This window comes from Ciconia boyciana, chromosome 2 (genome assembly GCF_034638445.1).
Source record: "Ciconia boyciana chromosome 2, ASM3463844v1, whole genome shotgun sequence".
Classification (NCBI taxonomy): Eukaryota; Metazoa; Chordata; class Aves; order Ciconiiformes; family Ciconiidae; genus Ciconia; species Ciconia boyciana.
In genome coordinates this window covers 125016398-125037556 of record NC_132935.1, presented here as the reverse complement: position 1 = coordinate 125037556, position 21159 = coordinate 125016398, and the positions used below count along the sequence as shown (strand labels likewise).

The 21159-nt window shown below is 38.5% G+C and overlaps 1 protein-coding gene across 1 annotated transcript in view; it reads right to left on the bottom strand.

Moving 5' to 3' along the window:
• Positions 1-21159, bottom strand: part of NEK10 (NIMA related kinase 10) — a 104386-nt gene that overhangs the window by 30162 nt on the left and 53065 nt on the right. Inside the window, exons 23-25 of the mRNA XM_072851443.1 lie at positions 10302-10431; positions 9624-9694; positions 3950-4163 (exon numbers count right to left, since the gene is read on the bottom strand). Of these exons, the coding sequence (XP_072707544.1) occupies positions 3950-4163; positions 9624-9694; positions 10302-10431 (415 nt within the window). The remainder of the gene's footprint in view (positions 1-3949; positions 4164-9623; positions 9695-10301; positions 10432-21159) is intronic.

Sequence of the window (21159 nt, the reverse complement as noted above, 5' to 3'; positions counted from 1 at the left end):
CAATAAATAGTTGAACTGCTTCTGCAAGACAGAGCGCCACACAGGCTTCTTAGCATAGGCTGTAATCAAGGGGCCTGCAAGCAAAATAATCAGAATATGTCTTCCAGCAGTAGCATCCTAGCCCACCAGAAGTGCAACACCTTGATACCTGCAGATCTTGGTCTGGGAGGGCCAGTGTTGACCTGCAGCTAAAAATCCCGACTCACCTTGGGTCTATATGCCACGCTCTTCAGCATGCTGGGTTAGGGGGAAGACTTATCAGTTCAAGTGTGAAAACAGAAAAATGCAGAGAGCAACCTTGCTAATAAGCATTCTTGTGCATTTAAATATCAGGAAAAAGCATTCAGCTAATGGTGACCTAAATGGACCAGCTAAGCCCAAGCACCGTTAATGACATCTGACACCCTATTAGCCCTGACAAACACGGATGTGGAGCCACTCCACAGATCACACTACACTCAGAAACAAAAGTTGTACCTACTTTACCATTATCTAAGCATCTTAGTCTTCTATTACTCTGCATAATTGGGAACTTCATTTGAATACACAGATTTGCATATATGGATTTAAAAATAAAATGTGTATTCTAGTGACATTATTAATACAAAAATTAAAATAAGCTTAAATTCACAAAGAACACAGTATTACAAAAACCTGGTATAGAGCAGGAATGTGACAGAACATGTGTGCCATATGCACAGATCAGAACTTCAGAAATTGAGAAAAGGAATTTACTCTCAGAGAATATACTAAAAATGGGCAGACATGATAGACTACCTGGCTGATCAGAGTAGCAGGAGGTACAAATGGCTCATATTTTGTTATATATTTTTAGCTGACAGACTCCACTTATAAAGCTTGCAGTTTTCTCTCCCACATTCAAAATATAGGACAGATCTCAATATTCATCTTTCTATATTGTTTTAGGTATATTGACATTTTACATTAAAAAATCTGGCAATGAGAAAAAAGTTATTCTATTTATATGTTAAACAGTATGTGAACACACCGGCTTATCAAAGGCTTCTAAGTACTATTTCTAAGTTAAAAACACTTCAGGATATATGCAGTAAATGAAACAATAATGGATGATGCCCATGTAATCAAATACACATTTCCAAAGTAATAAAAGTGACTTATTTTCAGCTTTTTGCAAACAGCCAAAATAATGTCTAAATTTTTCAAATCTATATACCTCAAAAAAGCAATCAAACTATTATTTGGCTAATCTCTCATCTCTTTAAGGGAAAACATTAGAAAGATACGTTCATTATTAGTCAAATCAGCTACTGTTTTGAGACTCAGATTTGGCTTGGAACACAGAAAACTCAACTTTGCCACTGGTCTGTTTGGTGACCTTACACAAACTACTTTTTATCTCTCCTTTTCCTACCCAGAGCATGAAAATATAATATTCACCACCTTGAAATGAAAGGTACTATGTGAGAGATAATTATTACTATTATTATTATTATTACTTGTTTTGGTCCTCTGTACTCTGTGTTATTTCAGCAACCTTAACCTTTCAGAACTGAACACACTAACTCTATTAAACTTTTTAATCCCTACGTCTGCTTCTGTTCTTACATAAACAACAAATTCTATGGAAAACAAGGAAAGACAAGAATTTATGTGGGGAGCTGATAATGATTCTTTTTATTAGGATTCTTTTCAAGCATGGATTTTATGCTATACTTGCCAGACAAGGTAACTACACTTCTCCAACATCATCTACTGACCTGCCTTTCAATTGCCTACTTATCAGCTCCCATACTGGTCTTAAACTGCTTATAAAACAGATTCCACTCTGGCTCCCAAAGATCTCTGCTGCTTAGTTCCATAAACCGGGACAGAGAGTACGCTCTTTATTTCAGAAATATTATATGACACAACTGGGATGAAAAAGGAGGCCATAAGTACATTTTAGTAGAGAGAAAACAAAGTATAAGATAGCTGGCTTCAACAAAAAATCGAACTACATGGCAGAAACATTGAATTCTCTGACACCATGGAAAAATGACAAATTACCTGGCTGTGGAATTGCTGGGGCCTTGACTAAGATTAATTAGGTTGTCCATACCTCACAGAGTTTTTATTTCAGGAACAGCTGCTTGAAATTCTTCCTAGTACTTTTAGTTAGAATATTGTCTTTTTTTCAAAAGTCAAACTTTTCAGGAATAATTATTCTCTTTATTAGAAATTCTCATAAACTTCATAAACTTAATAAAATTTTCCTACAATACAGGGAACAAGGAAACAACATGTCTCCTTCTGTTTCTAAGCCCTGTAGCACTCCTCTCAAATTTGAAAGATCCTAGCCTGACTTATTCTATCTTATTTACAGTAAGGACACACAATTAGGTCTCCCACTTCTCATTACTGAGCCATACTCCTCTCAGCTTCTATAGTGTTCTGGATCTTTGTCAGATCCTCCTGTTGTACCTGTTTCTTTTAATATACATAATAAAATATCCATTGGAGTGGAACTAGAATTACAGTATTCCTTCCTTGAGAAGACTAGCCATTGTCCCCCAAAATACAAAGGCATCTTCCTTCTTGTTTTGTAGATAGGTGTATTTTTCAAGTATTTATACAAAACACTACTCCTCTAACTTCGATGTAAAGCTATTAGTTCTATCATATCTTACAAGTGTCTCGATAGGGCACTCTTCTCTCAAAGACAGGATAATTGCATTGAAATCCCAAATAAAGCAGCTTTCCATACATAGTACTTTTTTTGCAAATTTCATCACAGTTATGCAAGAGAACAACTATATCAAGATATGAAAAAATAATGGCATACAACAAGCTTCCAAATGTGTAGGGTAAGAAAACTCAAAAAACATGGAAAATAATTGCTTATATTTTTTTAAAGTTATAAATCCTACTCTGTATCTTTCTTTCATCTCAGTACCTCTTACATTTCAAATGACAGTGGTTTGTTGAGGGTCTTCTGGAAGTTGTTGGCATCCTTTTATTGAAAAAAAAAGATAAAATACAAATAATGATCTTAGACCGATAGGTCAAAAAACTACTGAAAAAAAAGATTAACAATTTGTACAAGTCTTATGTTCGGCCAGGAAGGAGAAGACAAAGAACATTAAAAAAAAAATCCATGAGTTTGGGACCAGGTGTTCCTGAAAACCTTTTCCTACACAGAGGTTCTTCAGTGCAAACTACTGAGCCCTGATAAAAGGAATCTAAGAGAGATACAATAGCTGAACAGACAAGAGTAGCTGTGGAAATTATAACTTTGCTTCATAATTACCATAAAAATAATTTTCACAGTGAGCTTTTACTACACAAAAGCATTGTCCTTGTATTTTTTTAAGTAAATTCTCCAAGATCATATACAAGTTTGGTTCATTATGTAAAATACTGATGTCCCTCATGAAGAGTGCTTAAAACACAACCTGAAGCAAAAGGAAGAACTTTAAGAACTATTTCTGCAGAACTGTATAGGACAGTAAGAAAGCATTAGCAAATACCTTATCAGCATCACTGTTCTTTATTTAGCAATCTGTAATTAAAAATTATATTTGCGCAGGTTCCATTTTCTAGGTGTCATTGTTTGTGACTCATACACAAGATTATCCATTTGTTCCACCCTAGCCAAGTGTATATCCTCCTATTCACAAACCATTCACCTGTGTGCAGTAATAATTAAACATTATCAGATTCTATCAAAACTGCAAGTACCTCCATAACAATGCCATTTTCCAACATAGAATGATACCGGGTTTTAAGATACTGTTATTTTTCCTGCATAAGCATGTTCACAAAAAATTAATGAATACCTTGTTAAAAATAAATTAAAGAGCCTGCATGGAAAAATGTTCTAAGAGGATGGGTCTTTTCATTTTGATTTATTTTCTGCTTTGTTGTACCTTATTTTCTCAGATATGGCAAACAATGATAAGAAAAAATAAAGCCTAATACATGTACTTACTTGTGATAAAATGGAAAGCTGATGGTGATAGGTTACTGCATTTCGATTAACCTCCATGAAGTACTTCTGGGTTCGTCTCCTCTCCCGATCCAGTTTCTTCTCCAACATGAGATGAGAGGTGGATAAAACATCCGAGTATTTCATCATCATATCAGACAGCAGTGAGCTGACCTCCACTATGTCTGGACGTGCCTCTGCATCAGGAGTCAAGCACCTACAGAAAGAACATTCTCTAATGAAAGCTAATTAGTTCTTTCTAAAAAACTGCTTAGTACCACAGCAGTCCTCCATTGGTATTTATCAAGTCGTGCTTGCCAGCACTCTGCTCAAGCCTGCCTGGGACAGTTTGACACTGTGCAGCGTTGGTGTTGACACACCACAGAGCATGGTCTCTGGCATCAGCTGGAACAACTACCCTTGGCACTTCAGAGGCACGGACCCAGACAGAACTGTTACAGGGGGCTGCTGCTGTGCACTCCCAGACACACCAGGGAGTGCCTGGTGCCTCTTCCTGGGGCTGGGGGAGACACTGGCCTCCCCTGTGGGGACTGTGCTCTGGTCAACGTGCTGCACCACTGGACAAAGCAGCTGTGAAGGAGATGAGTGTGCTGTCAGGAGTATTTACAGGAGAATGACAAGATCTTCACAGAGACTTTGCAGAGACGAGACCCCCAAACAATGCAAAGGAGGAAAACCTAGAGACTGCCCTCAAAGGAGTAGTGAATGGAGGCTCCCAAGAGCAGGTAGGCTGGAGATTCATGACTTCTGCCCACAGAAGGAAGACTTTTCCTCTGCCTACAGATATACAATTACAGAACAGGTATAGTGACCTGGGAACAGGTGAGGAAGAACACGACCTAACAAAGGACACACCAGAGCCAGGTGAGTCTGAATCAAGTGTCTTTATCACAAATAAGAAGCAGCAGCTGACATTTGAGATTGAGGGAACAGAGGCACCCATCTACTTGATCTGATTTGATGATTGTGAAGCCTGTTGCTTGCGAGGTGCTTGGATTCAGGACGTTGTGGAGATACTACCAAGACTCATCCGGCCCTTGGGCTATTATGCCTCACTGCTCGTTCATACAGACACGAATGACACTACCAGGGCTGACCCTGAACATACCAAAAGTGACTACAGAGCACTGGGGTGAAGTGTGAAGGGCAGGGGGCTGAGGTGGTGTTCTCCTCAGCTCTTCCAATGAGGGGGAAAGGGTCAGCTCAGGGTGGATGCAACCTGCAGTCCAACACCAGGCTGCATGTAGTCAAGAGTTTATGGGTAAGGATAACAGGATCAGACCAACATGGGTGACATTGTAGTAGATGCCTCCTATAAACCACCCAAAAATGAAGAGGAAGTCAATGAAGCCTTTGTTGGACAGATGGAGGAACTTATTGGGGCCTATTAACCACCCTGATATCTGCTGATGGGGTAATATGGCTGAGTGCAGCAATTCAGGAGATTTCTGGAATCTGTTGATGACAATTTCTTGGTGCAGGTGATCCAGAAGCTAACTATCAAAGGCATTCTGCCAGACCTGTTGCTCACAAACAAGGAAGAACCAGACAGGGATGTGAAGATTGAGGGCAGCCTTGGCTACAGCAACCATCAAATTGTGGAGTTCAACATCCTGAGAGATGTGAGAAAGACAGATTGTATGGTCACAACACAGGACTTCAGGAGAGCAGAATTCAGCCTGTTCAGGGATCTTCCTGGTAGAGTCACATGGAAGACTGCCCTGGAAGGTAAAGGTTAAGCTTGGGAGCGCTAGCTAATCTTCAGGGACACATCAAAGCACAAGAACAGCCCACTCTTGCCTGTAGGAAGCAGGGGCGGGCTACACAGGAAGAACATACAGATATTGCCCAAAGGGTGGCATTAGGAAAGCCAAAGCTCAGCTGGAGTTGAAACTAGCAATGGACGTAGAATGCAGAAGAAAGGCCTTCTATAAGTACATTGACAACAAAAGAAAGGCTAAGGAAACTGTGGACCCACTATGCAACCTAGTGACAAAGGACATGGAAGACGCTGGGGCACTCAATCCCTTTTTTGCTTCCATTTCCATGGGGAAACTTTGGCCTTAAGTGTTCCAGATCTCTGAGCCTACTTGTAGAATCCATGAGCATGGAGCATTACCATACAGTAGAAAATACAGTGAGAAAGCATTTAAGCCAATTGGACATACACAAGCCCATGGAACCAGATGAGACGAGCCTGAGGGTGCTGATGCAACTGGTCAATGCCACTATCCATCACATCTGAAAGGATCAGAGGGAGGTTCCTGTAGACTGGAAAAAGTTGAATATCACATGCATATCCAAGAAGAGCAAGAGGTAGGATCCAGGAAGCTACTAGCCAGTCAGCTTCACCTCAGTCCCTGGGAAAATAATAGAGCAAATTCCCCTGGAAGTAATTTCCAAGCACACAAAGGACAAGAAGGCGACTGGGTCAGAAGAACAGCCAGGATAGATTTACCAAACAGCAGTCATACCTGACTAGCCTGATTGCTCTCTATGATGAGATTACTGGCTCTGTGGACAAGGGGAGAGCAGTATATGCTGTGGGTAGTTTTATTTTAGCACGGCCTTTGACACAATATCCCACAGTATCCACAGGACTACAAGGTAGGTAGATAATTGGCTGAACTTCCTGGCTGAAAGAGATGTCATCAGCAGTACAAAGTCCAACTGGTGGCTGGAAGTAGCATCCTCCAGGGACTGATATTGAGCCAGCACTGTTTAATGTCTTTATTAATGACCTAGATGATGGGATGGAGTGCATTCTCAAAAGGTTTGTGAACACCAAACTGCAGGGATCAGTTGATACATGGGGCAGGGCTGCTAGGCCACCTATACAGAGATCTGATTGCTATCTACATAATGGGAGGGTATAGTAAAGATGGAGCCAGATCCTTCTCAGAGGTGCACACTGATAGGGCAAGAGGCAATAGACACAAGTTAGAACACAGGAAGGTCTGATTAGATATAAGAATTATTATTATTATTACTACTACTACTACTACTACTTTTAATCACAAAGGCAGACAAGGACTGAAGTGGGCCAGAGAAGCTGTGGGATCTCCATCCTTCAAGATATCCAGAACTCAGTTAGACAAGACCCTGAGCAGTGAGCAACCAGATCTGATTGTATCTGCTTTTAGCAGACGGACTAGATGACCTCCGGGGGTCCCTTCCAACCTAAATTACTTTACAGTTCTGTGGTTCTTGTTTCAGGCACCCTAGGTAGCTGTTTAGTAACAGTAATAATATACTATTAGGTCTATTTTTAAATCCTCAGAATATTTTGTATGTAGTGTAGGACATGAAAGGCGATAAGGACAGTTCTGCATGTACTATAAACTGTCTTAAATCTGTTAACTCTGGTGAACCTGATAATTTACTATGATTTCCCTGCTATTGACCAGCTAGCATACAGATACACTTAACCCAACACCCTTCTTTAAAGAAAGTGTCACAGAATGATTTTATTATTTCTAAAACAGTACTTTCTAAACAAACATAACTGCCATGTAAAGTAGTAGTTTTGAAAATGCTTGAAAACTTGAACTTCTTGATTTTAATCTTTTTTGTTTAAATTTGCTCAAATCCATTGATTTGTCTCAATAATTTTCATAACTTTGCTAATCTGTTTTACTCAAAATTTTATATTTCCTTTAAATGGATGCAAGTTTTTGACCCTTAAGAAATGTTCTATTTGATTTTTTTCTTTTTAATTTTTTATTTTAATCCACTGAAATTGGTTAAAACTTCCAAGAACCGTGTGAGCTATAAAAGATTTCTGATAAGTCCTAAATCCATTTCCCATGCATCTAGAAAGAAATTATTTATTTATGACTAAACACTGAGTAGATTGATGTTCAACTCTGAAAGACTTTGATTATGATTCCAGAACTTTCTTTAGTAGCTTAATCCAATAAAACTGTATTTTAATAATAACAATACTGAATAATAATGATAACACTAAATGCAAATTTACAGTTGCAACATGAAACTTTCAATGGTTTTTCTAATCATTATCAATAAATTATTTTTTCTATTTATGACATTCATCTTTGAATATATGTTGTGCTTCAGTCATTCAGAAAGAACTTCTTCATTTCTGTTAATATTTCCTCATCTATATTATAAATAAAATCTCATTATTACTGCTTTTCTTTAATGTTCTTTATTCTTTCTAAATATCTCACAAAGCATAAGTCAAAAACTAAACATAATATTTCATTTAAGGATTAACCCATAGTAAGAGAATCAAGGTTTTTTTAAAAAACATTTTATGCTTCCTACTGCTATCAAAATAACCGGAAAAATTCTTACGTGATAGGAAAACTTAATGTTAATATTTTCATGCAAATACCTATTTAATCATCTATTCAAACCAGTTAGCCTCCACAGCAGTCAGTGTCATGATGATATGGGACTTCCAGTGAACCTGTCTAATACAACCACAGTATCTGCAATCATAAATAACTCAATAGCTGGCCTTGGAAAAACCCTCAAAAACTTTCTATTACAGAGTTTCTCATCATTATCAGGAATTAAAAGAAGGAAAAGACAGAGGGCCAGATACTCACATAACTTTATCTAAGTCACTGATAAAGATGTGTTTAAAATTTGTAAGAGAATGCAATACATATCAGTACTGATAAGATGTGACTGGAAGATATTGTCTGGATGCATTTGGGATTACTCTATTATTCTTAAATAACAAGCAATGAATTAATAAAGTCAGTTATTCTTACTACAAATATCTGTAAATATTTAAAATATTAAAATTCATTTCAGGACCTCTTAAAGGTAAATGTTAGTTCTATTAGCTCCTATCCTCTCCATTGTTGTCCTTCATCCTCAAGGTCTTTAAATAACAGAAACCTTTTTGTACAATAAAACATAGTATAAAAATGTTACAGGCTTTGTACAGTAAAGTGCTTTTTAGAGCTAGAATTCATCTGAGTGAGAAGGAAAAGCATTTTTGTGCTCAGTGGAGTTTTTCTAAAATGGAAAAATCAAGGGAGCTAAATTTCACAGAAGTGCACCAATTCACTCTCTATACTTTGCCTTACACATTACATTATCACCAGGAAGATGTAACCACAGGTAAGAGAAATATGTGATGAGTGAGTGGAACAAATACAGGCTCATCTTTCCTCCATTACTGCGTTAGCTCTGCTTTGTTATCTCTGCTATCCTGCTAACAGGATTAGAAGGTAGTGGGAAACACATTTCTATCAGTCAAATAAACACACAAAACTATGAATGTGATCATACAGTGATCTATAAATAACATATTGCAACAGGGTTACTTCCTTGACCATAAATTGCACTTGAAAATTACTCAAAATGCTGCATTTTCATGGGGGAAAAATTGATGTGTAGGGAATTAACTGCAGCACTGGTATTGTTAAACTTCAGTACTGAGTATAAAGTCTATACTGACTGGATAAATGTGCTGACTATACTGGCATGAGTTTTCCAGTTGCATGATATGTTATCAGCAGGGTAAGGAGATACCTCTGTTTTTCTTTAAATCAGAAGATATTTCATATTCAGAGACAAATACTGGCAGTTGCTAAAGTCATCAAACTGCCATATGGAAACATACAAAACAAAACATCTTTTCAGCAGGATGTCGAAATAAAACTAGGTGAGTAATTACCTCTTAATGGTGAATGACACTTTTTCAGAGTAGAGTCCTTCTGGCACAGGTTCATACACAGCCTCTACTATCTGCAAAATAAATAATCTACAATTAATTGAAGAAAAATATTCCATTATTTATTTGAAGATCCCATAGGATAAGTATTGCTCCTTGAAACAACCTGATGGGCATTACATCATCAGCTCTAACTTGCAAAAGAAGTTAGACCATATCTTCTAATGCAGAATGTCACTTCTAATCAGGTATCCACATTAATGTACATAATCACTGTAGATCAAAGGGCTACAATATCTGAATAAGAGAAACAGTAAAAAAAAAAAACAAACAGACAATTATTTATTTTTATTTGTGATCACATCCTAAGGTGTAATACACAATGCCACAGAAAATCCAATATTATAGTACATCAAGGAATTTTATATATCTAAAGCTCCTATCAGCAAATGCAATCATAAAAATATGCTAGTCTGAGAGGTAATAATATACTAACATTTACAAGCAAATTTTGCAATTAGAATGGCAAGTTAGCAATTCATACAATGATAAACACTTGTGCTCATTCACACATCAGACTAGAGAGCAGTTTATGCTTCTATAACCTTAAACATAAATTCTCATGGATCTAGTGAACACATGCAGAAATAATTGGTAGGTTGATCTGGCAAATCCAAATACCTTAGTTGCCAAGCAGAGCATATTGGTGCTGTAAAATGGTGGGTTCAGAGTTGCCATCTGATAAAGGATGCATCCTGCAGCCCAGACATCAGCCTTCTCTCCATACGGCTCACTCTTTACAACTTCAGGGCTAAGTAAAAAGCAATGCAACCCACAAGCGTTTAATTAATTCACTTAGAAGTGGGCTTATTTTTTTAAAAAAACACCCAGTATTTAATTAGCCACTAGAACTTATTTTCAGAGCACATACAATTACGTTCAAAAGGTTGCATTTATTTCCTTTACCAGCCAAATTCTTTAAATGGAAGTACAATTAATAGATTTTCCACTTCTACTGCAGTTCTTCTCACAACACTAGTAGTTTAAATTTTGCTCACTTGTCCTTTCCACTCATTTCATGTTATAATGTCTTTGGACTTAATGGATACAAATGAACTACAGCATTCAGAACCTGTTTACAATTATGGCAGTTCAATAAAATGGACTAGAGAACAGATAAACATATCACATCCTCTTGTAATTCAGAGACCAGAAAGATTTGAATAAGATTCCTTTATTTAGAATGCTAATGGATATGATTTTGCTATTAATGTGAGTAAACAAACTTTACTCATTATATAATTTTCATCTTCTTAAAACTACTGTAATGCATTCCCTGTGAGGATGCCACAGGGACACTCAACAACCAGCCAAATGACAATTAAAAAAAAAAAAATCCATTGTAAAGATCCACTAAAAGCAAATGGAAGAAGGCAGTAATTTCAGTTTTGATTCAGTACAAAGCAGACTCCACTTCCTTCTCTTAATTTCCTCAGCACTTTTAATAAACCTGGATGATGATAATTTACAATAGTAGGGATATTCTGATGCTGGAGTTCAAGTCTTAGCAGTAAGTAAAGGTCATATCACATAGTGTATTTTTTTTCACTTAGCATCTTCTCTCTGTAATTATTCAGATATAAAAAATACTTGACTCCTTTCATCTATAAAATCAACTTGAAAACCCTCTTGTTGTCCTTTTTCCTTCAGCTGAGAATATGGAACCACCATATCAACTTCATGATTATACTACTGATATATTTGGTAAAATGTCTTATTTTGGAGCTGAGAGGTACTGTGTAAATTCAATTAATGATGCAGTCTGGATAAACTATATTGCTAGAAGGTGTGCTGCTGATATGCACAAAGTGCAGAAAACAGACTTTTAAAATAAATGGGATGAGGTCCCTTAGATAAAATATTATGCTGAAGAGAAATTAAGTGATCTTAACAGAGCAGAAAGTCAGAACAGAGGTCACAGTGTGGGAAAGTGAGAGAGACTGACAGGTCAGACATTTCTGATGAAATTGATGAAGCAAGATACAGATTCCTGGGTGAAACGTAACTAGCAATTTTCCTTGCATTTTGCTGCTGCTAATACATAACCATAGAGGGGAATACAGGATGTTGAACATGGTGTTAGAACATAACAGCATTTCTGTAATCAGACTATCTTTATTCCTCACTGTGACACTAATTCATTAGAGGACTTTGTAGAGATTTCATTTTTATGTATTAAATGTGTCTGTTGGAGCAAACATCAGTATTGTAACTTATCATATAGATGGTGAGCTCAGTAAGGCAAAGCCCCTGTCTTAGCAAAGTTCTAAGCATGCTCTTATTCAGAAAAATGAATCTGACTTGCATTTTACAATCTTTCATTCTAGTGATAATTTTCATGCATAGAGACATAAAGTTATAAATTATTATTTTAAAATGACTAAATAACATTAAAATCCCAAAGTGAGATTATTCAAGCCAAATCTATGTACTTATGCAAAAAGTCGCATAGCAGTCACAGAAAGAATAAGCCGAATACAATCGAGAGAGAAACAGAAGCAACCTCGACCCAGCCTGCAGAATTTTGTATTCATGAACAGCAGGGAAGAACCTAGCTTGATGTCCAGGGCAAACAGCAGCCCATTGAGCTGGGGACTAGGAAAAATTTATTTGTTACCACTCTGATTTGGAAATCACAGAAAGAATAGACAGGGTTGTAGTTTTAGAATGGTTTCACACAAATGCATAATAGCTTGAAGTTAATGAAGTCATTGGGTCTGTTTATTCATGCTAAAAGACTTCTTATTCTAAATGCACATCTAATCCCTTTTTCTTTTTTTAAATCAAAAGGAGGACTTGCAGCAGAGTACTGCTTGATCTTTTCTTCCAGAACAAATGTCTTTAGTCAGAAGTCTCTGATATTTAGAGCATTAGGATGACCAATACCTTCAATAATTACTGTCTCATGCTTAAGAAGTACTTTAAATTACTGAAGCAATATTTATCTAAGGTGACCATGAAAGTTTTACAGAGAATATAAAATCCTATACTTATATGATGCTATGCTTTCATGGCTAATTAATCCTGTAATTTAGCTTTTTAAATAGAATTTTCAAATATTATTTATTTACTTTTAAGAGATGTAGTGAAATCCCTCACCAAGTTTTACAAGCTTGCCTCACCATCTGCTAATTAGAAATGTGGGTGGGGTACAATACTTGTTGACTAGCAAAACAGTTCTGCAGTCAAGTTGCATCTTTTGGATCCGCGCTGCTGAGGGATGCCAAGCAGAGAAAGTACCCAGTTCTGTTCCTGTACGCTGCCACCCACAAACAGGAGGGTGGTGGGAGTACATACAGTTTGTCTAATTCAGTTGACAACTGTGTATAAACTGTCACTGTCTGGTCAAGACCAGAAAGAATGAGTAGAACCAGACTCTGAATTTTATTCCATAAAAACCCTACAAAATCAGTCTTAGCCACAAACACTGAAAATTAATTTAAGGGTGTAGCATTGGTATGATCATTTTCGGGCTTATTTGTAAAGGCAGGTTTCTTCCTTTAATTCTTAGACTAAGAGATCTCGATTGGCTGAAATGGGACAGTGGCACCAATTAAATATTTAGCAAACAGATGTCCACATCATAAAATGCATTCAGTGTCAAAATAAAATACATAAAGGGAGAAACTGTAAGAGCTGATAAAGAATTTCATTTCCATTGCTCCAAGGGCTGATCGTACTGCCGCGAAGCAGCAGTACTGATGCTATACTCTATGATATCCACAGTCTTGGATATTGAAAGAGGCAGCAGATACTTATATAATTAGTCATTTAGCTCTTGCAGTTAACGTATTCAAGATAATCACTACAGTTTTCCTCCAGGTTTACAAATCACTGCTCATTTTCAAATTACGTATTCAAGCTGAAAAAGCTTACTTCAGCAGCATTATGTTAACTATAGGAGAGTCCTTCACTGCACAAATGTCCATAGGAAAAGCAAGACTAAATTCCTCTATATGAAAGACACAGAAATATATCCACAGAATAATTCTTCAAATTCTCAGCATCCTTGAACAGACGGTTTTATAACTGTTTCTCAGAAAGTTCAATCTGCTCAACATATCAGCATTGCTTTTATATTTAATAACAAAGTCTTCTATGCCAACAGCCTTAAAATTAGTCTTGAATTTCATTAAGCCATTATTTAATCCAAAGAGTTATCTGGTTTTTCTTCTAGACTACTTTTGCTAAATTGAAAAGCTATTTTAAATACAGAAGATAGCTTTCCATACTATCCCACATTTTTAATTAGGATTAAAAAAAAAAAAAGAAAAAAAATCAAATCTTGTCAATATTTGAGCTACTTGTAAACCAGTACCATTTCACCAAATCAACTCGACATGGCCTTAGAGACATTTTTGCGATCAAGCTTTCAGTTATAATTTTGCTCACTGATGTTACTTTGTCATGGTTTTTATTTCAGAATACCTTTAACAGAGATTTACAAACAGACTGTCCCAATCTGAATCTGCTACATTAGTACTATCACATACCTATATGAAAGATGACCATCCTCACTGGATTAGCTCATGTTCACATTAGTTATTAGTGGATAGAAGTTCCAAAATGAAAGTAGCAGTCCTGAATTTGGAGGGGGAGGAAAGGGGGAGCTTAGGGAATGAAGTTTTCAAAACAGCATTAATTTTCTAGAGCTTCTAAAGCTTCTAAGAAATGTTGTCGATACTGTCAGGCTGACTTTACATGGGACACAATCAGTGAAGATTTCCCAAGCTGCACAGAACTTCAATAAGCCACTCATGACTTGCCTTGGTACAGTGTTCACTGGTTAATCCAAGTGCTTCTGACAGGTGCAAGAACAAGCTGGTATATGTCATCCTACAATATGAGGAGTATTTTCAAATGAGACATGATTTCAACTAGATAGTTTAATTAAATTAAGAGTGATTCTTCAAGACTAACTCCCAGAAGAGGTGATGGCTATAATGAAAGACTAAATAAATAAAAAGCATACACCACTGCAGAATATTTTAACAATGCCAGAGTTACTGCTTTTAATCTTTATCATTCCTCCAATTAATTATTTACAGTTTGATGGAGATTCCTGCAGTTGGTAGTGGTTATAAAAACACTCATGCCTAGAAACCATATCTAGTTCAGAAAGCAACCCAAGTTGAAAATAGTTGGAGGTTAGCAAAGTATCAGATATGCTTATCCTATTCTTCCTTCCCTATGGATATTGACTTATTGCCACTGTTGGAAACAGGAGAGTACAGAGACGGGAGACAAGTTTGCATATACTGATAAACCTTTTTTTTCTTGGTCCCAAATACTTAAAGAGTCTCTGCAGCTTCTATTAGGTTCAGATATTCAGATAACTTTGTTAAGATACCTATAAAATAATACCTGCTTGCAATGGATAGCCTTTTTAGTTGTTGGCAGAACTCATCAAAGCAGAGGAAGGGATTTACACAATCTTTGCACCTATAACTGCCACAATTCCTATAAAAATGAGATTGCCATTCTCTGGCCTCAGCTAACCACGGATTTATCCAGTAGTGTCTTGAAAACCTTCAGAGGTAAAGACTACACAACCTCTCTGGGCAGCCTGTTCTACATTTGACTGTTATAGTCATAGAATCATAGAATCATTCAGGTTGGAAAAGACCTTTAAGATCATCAAGTCCAACTGTTAACCTAGCACTGCCAAGTCCACCCACTAAACCATGTCCCTAAGCACCACATCTACACATCTTTTAAATACCTCCAGGGATGGTGACTCAACCACTTCCCTAGGCAGCCTGTTCCAATGCATGACAACCCTTTCAGTGAAGAAATTCTTCCTAATATCCAATCTAAACTTCCCCTGGCACAACTTGAGGCCATTTTCTCTTGTCCTATCGCTTGTTACTTGGGAGAAGAGACTGACACCCACCTCGCTACAACGTCCTCTCAGGTAGTTGTAGAGAGCGATAAGGTCTCCCCTCAGCCTCCTTTTCTCCAGGCTAAACAACCCCAGTTCCCTCAGTCACTCCTCATAAGACTCGTGCTCCAGACCCTCCACCATCTTCGTTGCCCTTCTTTGGACGCACTCCAGCACCTCAATGTCTTTCTTGTAGTGAGGGGCCCAAAACTGAACACAGTAATTGAGGTGCATAATGGTGAAAAAAAATTGCCTTATATCAAGTTTAGAATCTCTCCTGTTTCAGTTAATGTCTATTTTCTCAGAAAAGGGGCAAGACTACCAATTTCAGTCCAAAGGATGAGAAAATCAAGGGTATACTTGTGTTTCAGCACCATTTCTAGGTTTCTATGAACGAGGTGGCCCATTTTGATTTTACTAAACTACTGCAGGATGATTTGTGAGTGTTGGAGACCAGTGTGATAAAACACAGATCTACTCTATAATCAGTTCTCTGAATGACAGAAAGGGGGGGAAAAAAGATAAGGGGGAAAAAAAGAAGTTGCTCACCATCAGCATCATCCCAAAGGAGAAAAAAAAAATAGAAAAGCAGTTGCTGCTTATCACAACTTTTCTCTGAATAGTGTCATGGTTTAACCCAGCAGGCAGCTAAACACCACAGAGCTGTTTGTTCACTCCCCCCTCCCCTCTGTGGGATGGGGGAGAGAATCGGGTGTGTAGGGGGGTGGGGGGGGGAGTAAGATTCTGTCCTGGTTTTGGCTAGGATAGAGTTAATTTTTTTCCTAGTAGCTGGTATAGTGCTGTGGTTTGGATTTTAGTATGAGAATAATACTGATAACATGCTGATGTTTCGGCTGTTGCTAAGTGGTGTTTACACTGGTCAAGGACTTTTCAGCTTCCCATGCTCTGCCAGGTGCACAAGAAACTGGGAGAGGGCACAGCCAGAATAGTTGATCCAAACTGACCAAAGGGCTATTCCATACCATATGACATCATGCTCAGTATATAAACTGGGGCGAGTTGGCCGGGGGTAGTGGTCGCTGTGTGGGGACTGGCTGGGCATCAGTCGGTGGGTGGTGAGTGGTTGTATCACTTGGGTTTTTTTCCCTTGGGTTTTGTTCCTCTCTTGCTCCCTTGTTGTTTTCCTTCTCATTACAAATTATTATTATTGTTGTTGTTGTTATTATTATTATATTTCCATTATTAAGCTGTTCTTATCTCAACCCATGAGTTTTCTTACTTTTGCTCTTCTGATTCTCTCCCCCATCCCACCAGGGGGAGAGGGTGAGCGAGTGGCTGTGTGGTACTTAATTGCAGGCTGGGGCTAAACCATAACAGTCCTTTTTGGCACCCAACATGGGGCTCAAAGGGTTTGAGATAACAACAGATTAACCAGAGCGTATTAAGGAATTTAGATCTGTTAGTAGTTGCGGGCCACGATATTGATTCATCTGTTCTCAATATTGGTTTACCAGATCTGCACCATGCTCATTTTTTTGCTGTACATGTTAAAGACTGGTGTTGGTTTTTGCAGTTTGCTGTGCTCTGCTTTAATTGGTGATGTTTTGCCTGGGAGATTTGTTATTAAAACAGTAACCTTGGGTTTATTTTGGTATCTAAGTGCCGTACTGAAACTGTTACTGTATGTCGGGTACCACCTCATGGAGAGAATTAGCAATTATACTTCTTTTTCTGAGAGGTTTTTTATGGAGGAAATGCAGAATGGCACCTTCGCTACTTTCTTCTACAATGTTTCCTCCTTCGTTACAATAACTTTTCAGTATCTTGAACATCCTTAGTTAAGATACATCGATTGGTATTGCTTGGGAATACTGTTTAGATTTTGTCCAAGATTAGTAAAAAATTTAAGAATATCATCCAGAGATCTGCCCCAAGGCTGGATAGTTATGAGTGGCAGGGTGTGTGGGATAGCATGGGCAAATGTCTAGGATGGTAGGCACCTCCAGTGTTTTGGAACTTCACCCCTGAACAAGTGCAGAATCCTGAAAAACTAGTAAAGTATTTGGAAAAAGTGTGCTGTCACCCTGACAATTCTAAGGAGTTACAAATCACTGCAGTATGCTGGGGCCTGGCCCATGCCTACCAAGCCCTGTTCAACACTATTCACAGCTCTCAAGGATCTGGTGACAAAACGACAGACACCACGGCTACTAAGGCCCCCCCTGCAACAGGCACTGCGGCTATTCTGGACAACTCTGTGACAGGCACTGTGGTCACTCCAGTCCCCCCTGAGACAGGCACTGCGGCTATTCCAGCCCCCCCGCAACAGGCACTGTGGTCACTCCAGCCCCCCTGCGACAGATAATGCAGTTCAACCAGGGAACCAACCCATGTCAGTATCAGTCACTCCTGTACACAGGAAGAAATCCTGGAAGCGAAAGTCAGCTCGTTTAGAAAGAGAAGATGAAAGACCAGGGCCATCACAAGGAGAGGAAGAGGAAGAACTTGCGGATGAGACGGAAACTACCCAATCCCTGTCCCTGAGTGAGCTGCGAGATATGCAAAAATAATTGCAAATAATATGCAAAAATTTTACAGCCCCCCTATAAACATCCAGTCCCCCTAGTCCTGGTCAAAATATGCATTACCCATTTCTTGTATATACAAGTCAGGAGCTCCTTCATTAAAATCACGAGTAAGATCAGCCCTTTTACTCTGTCTGGGCAACTGCCCACTGAAAACTGGAGCAGCAATTTTCCTGGAAGAACCCCCATTTGTGATTGTTTTTCCTTGCAACTCACCTACCCGTGCCTCTAGGATCGAGGTAGATTTTCCATCCCACTTCCTCATGTCCTCTCCATGGTCACACAGGTAAAACCACAGGGTGGCCTGTGGTGTGTACCCTCCATATCCTCTCTCTTGAGCAGAGGAATGCTGAGTCCTAATAGCTGAGATACTGGTGTGGACAGGTGGGGAGTAGGACCTATCTTCTTCGAGTCGCTGGACCTTCCGGGACAGTTTCTCCACAGCTGAGACAAGGGAGGAAGATATACTTTCTTCGTATTCCCGGAGGTGACTAGTCGCTTCATCCACTGTTGGACCCTCTCCGTCTTTCCAGGTCAGTATTGCCAATGAGTTGGCATACAATGATGGTGCGTTCCATACCAAATTCTGTCACATGGGTAGTGCACACTGGACCTCATCTGGATGTTTGGGTGACCATTCATCATTCACGTCACCATAAATCACCTCCAGCATGACTAATTCCCTCAGGTACTGGATACCTTTCTCCATGGCGGTCCATTTGCCTTCAATGTCTTCCTTGAAGGGATACCTTTCCTTCATAGCTGACAGGAGTCGCCTCCAGAGGCTGAGGGCTGGTGCCGCTTTCCCAATCGCTTTGTCAATGCCGCCTTCCCTAGAAAGGGATCTCAGCTGCTTGGCCTCCCTGCCCTCTAATTCCAGACTACTGGCCCGTTATCCCAGCATCAGAGCAGACAGGTGACAATGTGCTTGCCTGGATGACGGCTGAAATCTTTTTGCATATCTCGCAGCTCACTCAGGGACAGGGATCGGGTGGTTACCATGTCATTTATGAGTTCTTCCTCTTCTCATGATGGCCCTGCTTTTTCATCATCCCTTACTGAATGAGCTTTTGAGTCCAAGATTTCTTCTTGTGTATAGGGGTGACTGATACTGGCACGGGTTGGTTCTCTGGTTATATACAACATAAGTGATGCACAATGCAATTGCTCACCAGCCACTGACCAATGCCCAGCCAGTTCCTGAGCAGCAGCCCCCTGTCCAGCTTTCCCCTAGTTTATATGCTGAGTACAACGTCGTATGGTATGGAATATCACTTTGGCCAGTGTGGGTCAGCTCTCCTGGCTGTTCTCTCTCCCAGCTTCTTGTGCGTCTCCAGCCTCCTCAGTCGGTAGAGCATGAGAAGCTCAAAAGTCCTTGACTTAGTGTAAGCACTACTTAGCAACAACTAAAACATCTGTGTGTTATCAACATTATTCTCATCCTAAATCCAAACCACAGCACTATACCAGCTACTAGGAAGAAAATTAACTCTATCCCAGCCAAAACCAGGACAGATAGTTTGCTGTAAGTTACGGATCTGCATTCAGTATTATAGCTTTGTAATTACACTAAAAGCAACAGAAGAAGAAACAGGAGCCACAAAACTGACAGTTTGAATAAAGAGCTTCAGTGAACATTGCTGAAAGCTATTTGCATTTGTCACCTACAAGAAGAATTCAACAAAAGCCTTTTGGGGATATTCTGTCAATCCCTTGAGTGATGAAGCTGGAACAGGATTTTCAATCACTGCTTAAAAATTTTGCCTTCATATTTTTCTATTTTGAAATGTATTGCCAAGTAATTCTATAATTTATTACATTGTCTTCTAATTTGTATACATTTTTCTCATTACAAATTATGTTAAATATTTTTGTAAAATATTAAATATATATAAAATATCTTCTTCACAAAAGACACCATTTCAGGCAGCCTAAACCTCTGCTGACGTCTGTAGAAAAATTCATCATTTCCACCATGTTTTAATATGTGTGAGGGTAGGGAAGAAATTTACTACCTTCAGCCTGCAATTTTACGGTGTAATAAATCGTCTTGCCACCAGGTGGGGAATGTAATTTTAAAATGGGTGAAATCAGATAAGAGAGGTAACTGTCGTGTGTTTAATTGCTCTCTCATCAGTGTAACCTCAACAGTTTCCTTTTCTAGTCCAAGCATTGCCTGTTGCTGCCCAGAAAGTTCTTCTACATTCATACAATTTAGTCTATAGAGAGGCAAAACCAACCTGAGGTCAGTGACAGGCCACTAATAACTGTAGGATACAGCAGACTATATGATAATACCTCCCTTATGTTTTTACCAAAATCTTCCAAAAAAAGACTGGTTTGATGTGGAAGGACACTTTTCACTACAAATAGTAGTAAAGTTGTGTGGTCTGTTTCAATCTGAAACGTTAATGAGCACTGAGGAATGTGTAAAAACAAGATCCCAGTAATAAACCAGGGTAGCTCTCAGCTACACTGCTCTTGATCAGCAATTTAGAGAAATCACTAACTTACTGCTTTCTTTCAGCACATATTCAGTATCTCTCTCTCTAAAATAGAAGCAGATGTTTTATACTCCACCATTCGAGTTTTTTATTTTACAGTTTTGAAAATAAAGATATGGACATCCAGTTAACATTCAACAACTGATTTGTATTTCTTTGAATTTACAAACCTTTAAGCTTCTATGTGTATAACATTATACATTATTGCTTAGAGATGCCAAATATATTAACTTTGAAAAATAATTTATGGCCTCTAGCAGTGTAATAAGACAGTGTTCTAGAACACATGAAAAACTGCCAGCAATTCACTTCTAATTCATCCATGTCACATATTAATACAAATCAAATAACATTTTTTAAAAACTTTACTCTATTGTTCTTTACTCCCATAGTTTTGTTAAACAAAAAACAACCAAACAAAAATTTGCTTCTTCATATCTAAATCATTAAATATCCAAGGCAGAAGCATGTTCAGAGCACAAGGTCCTCTTCCTAATCCCTAATACCTCATCCTACTTTTTTCCCCAGCAACACTTAGAGCACATATG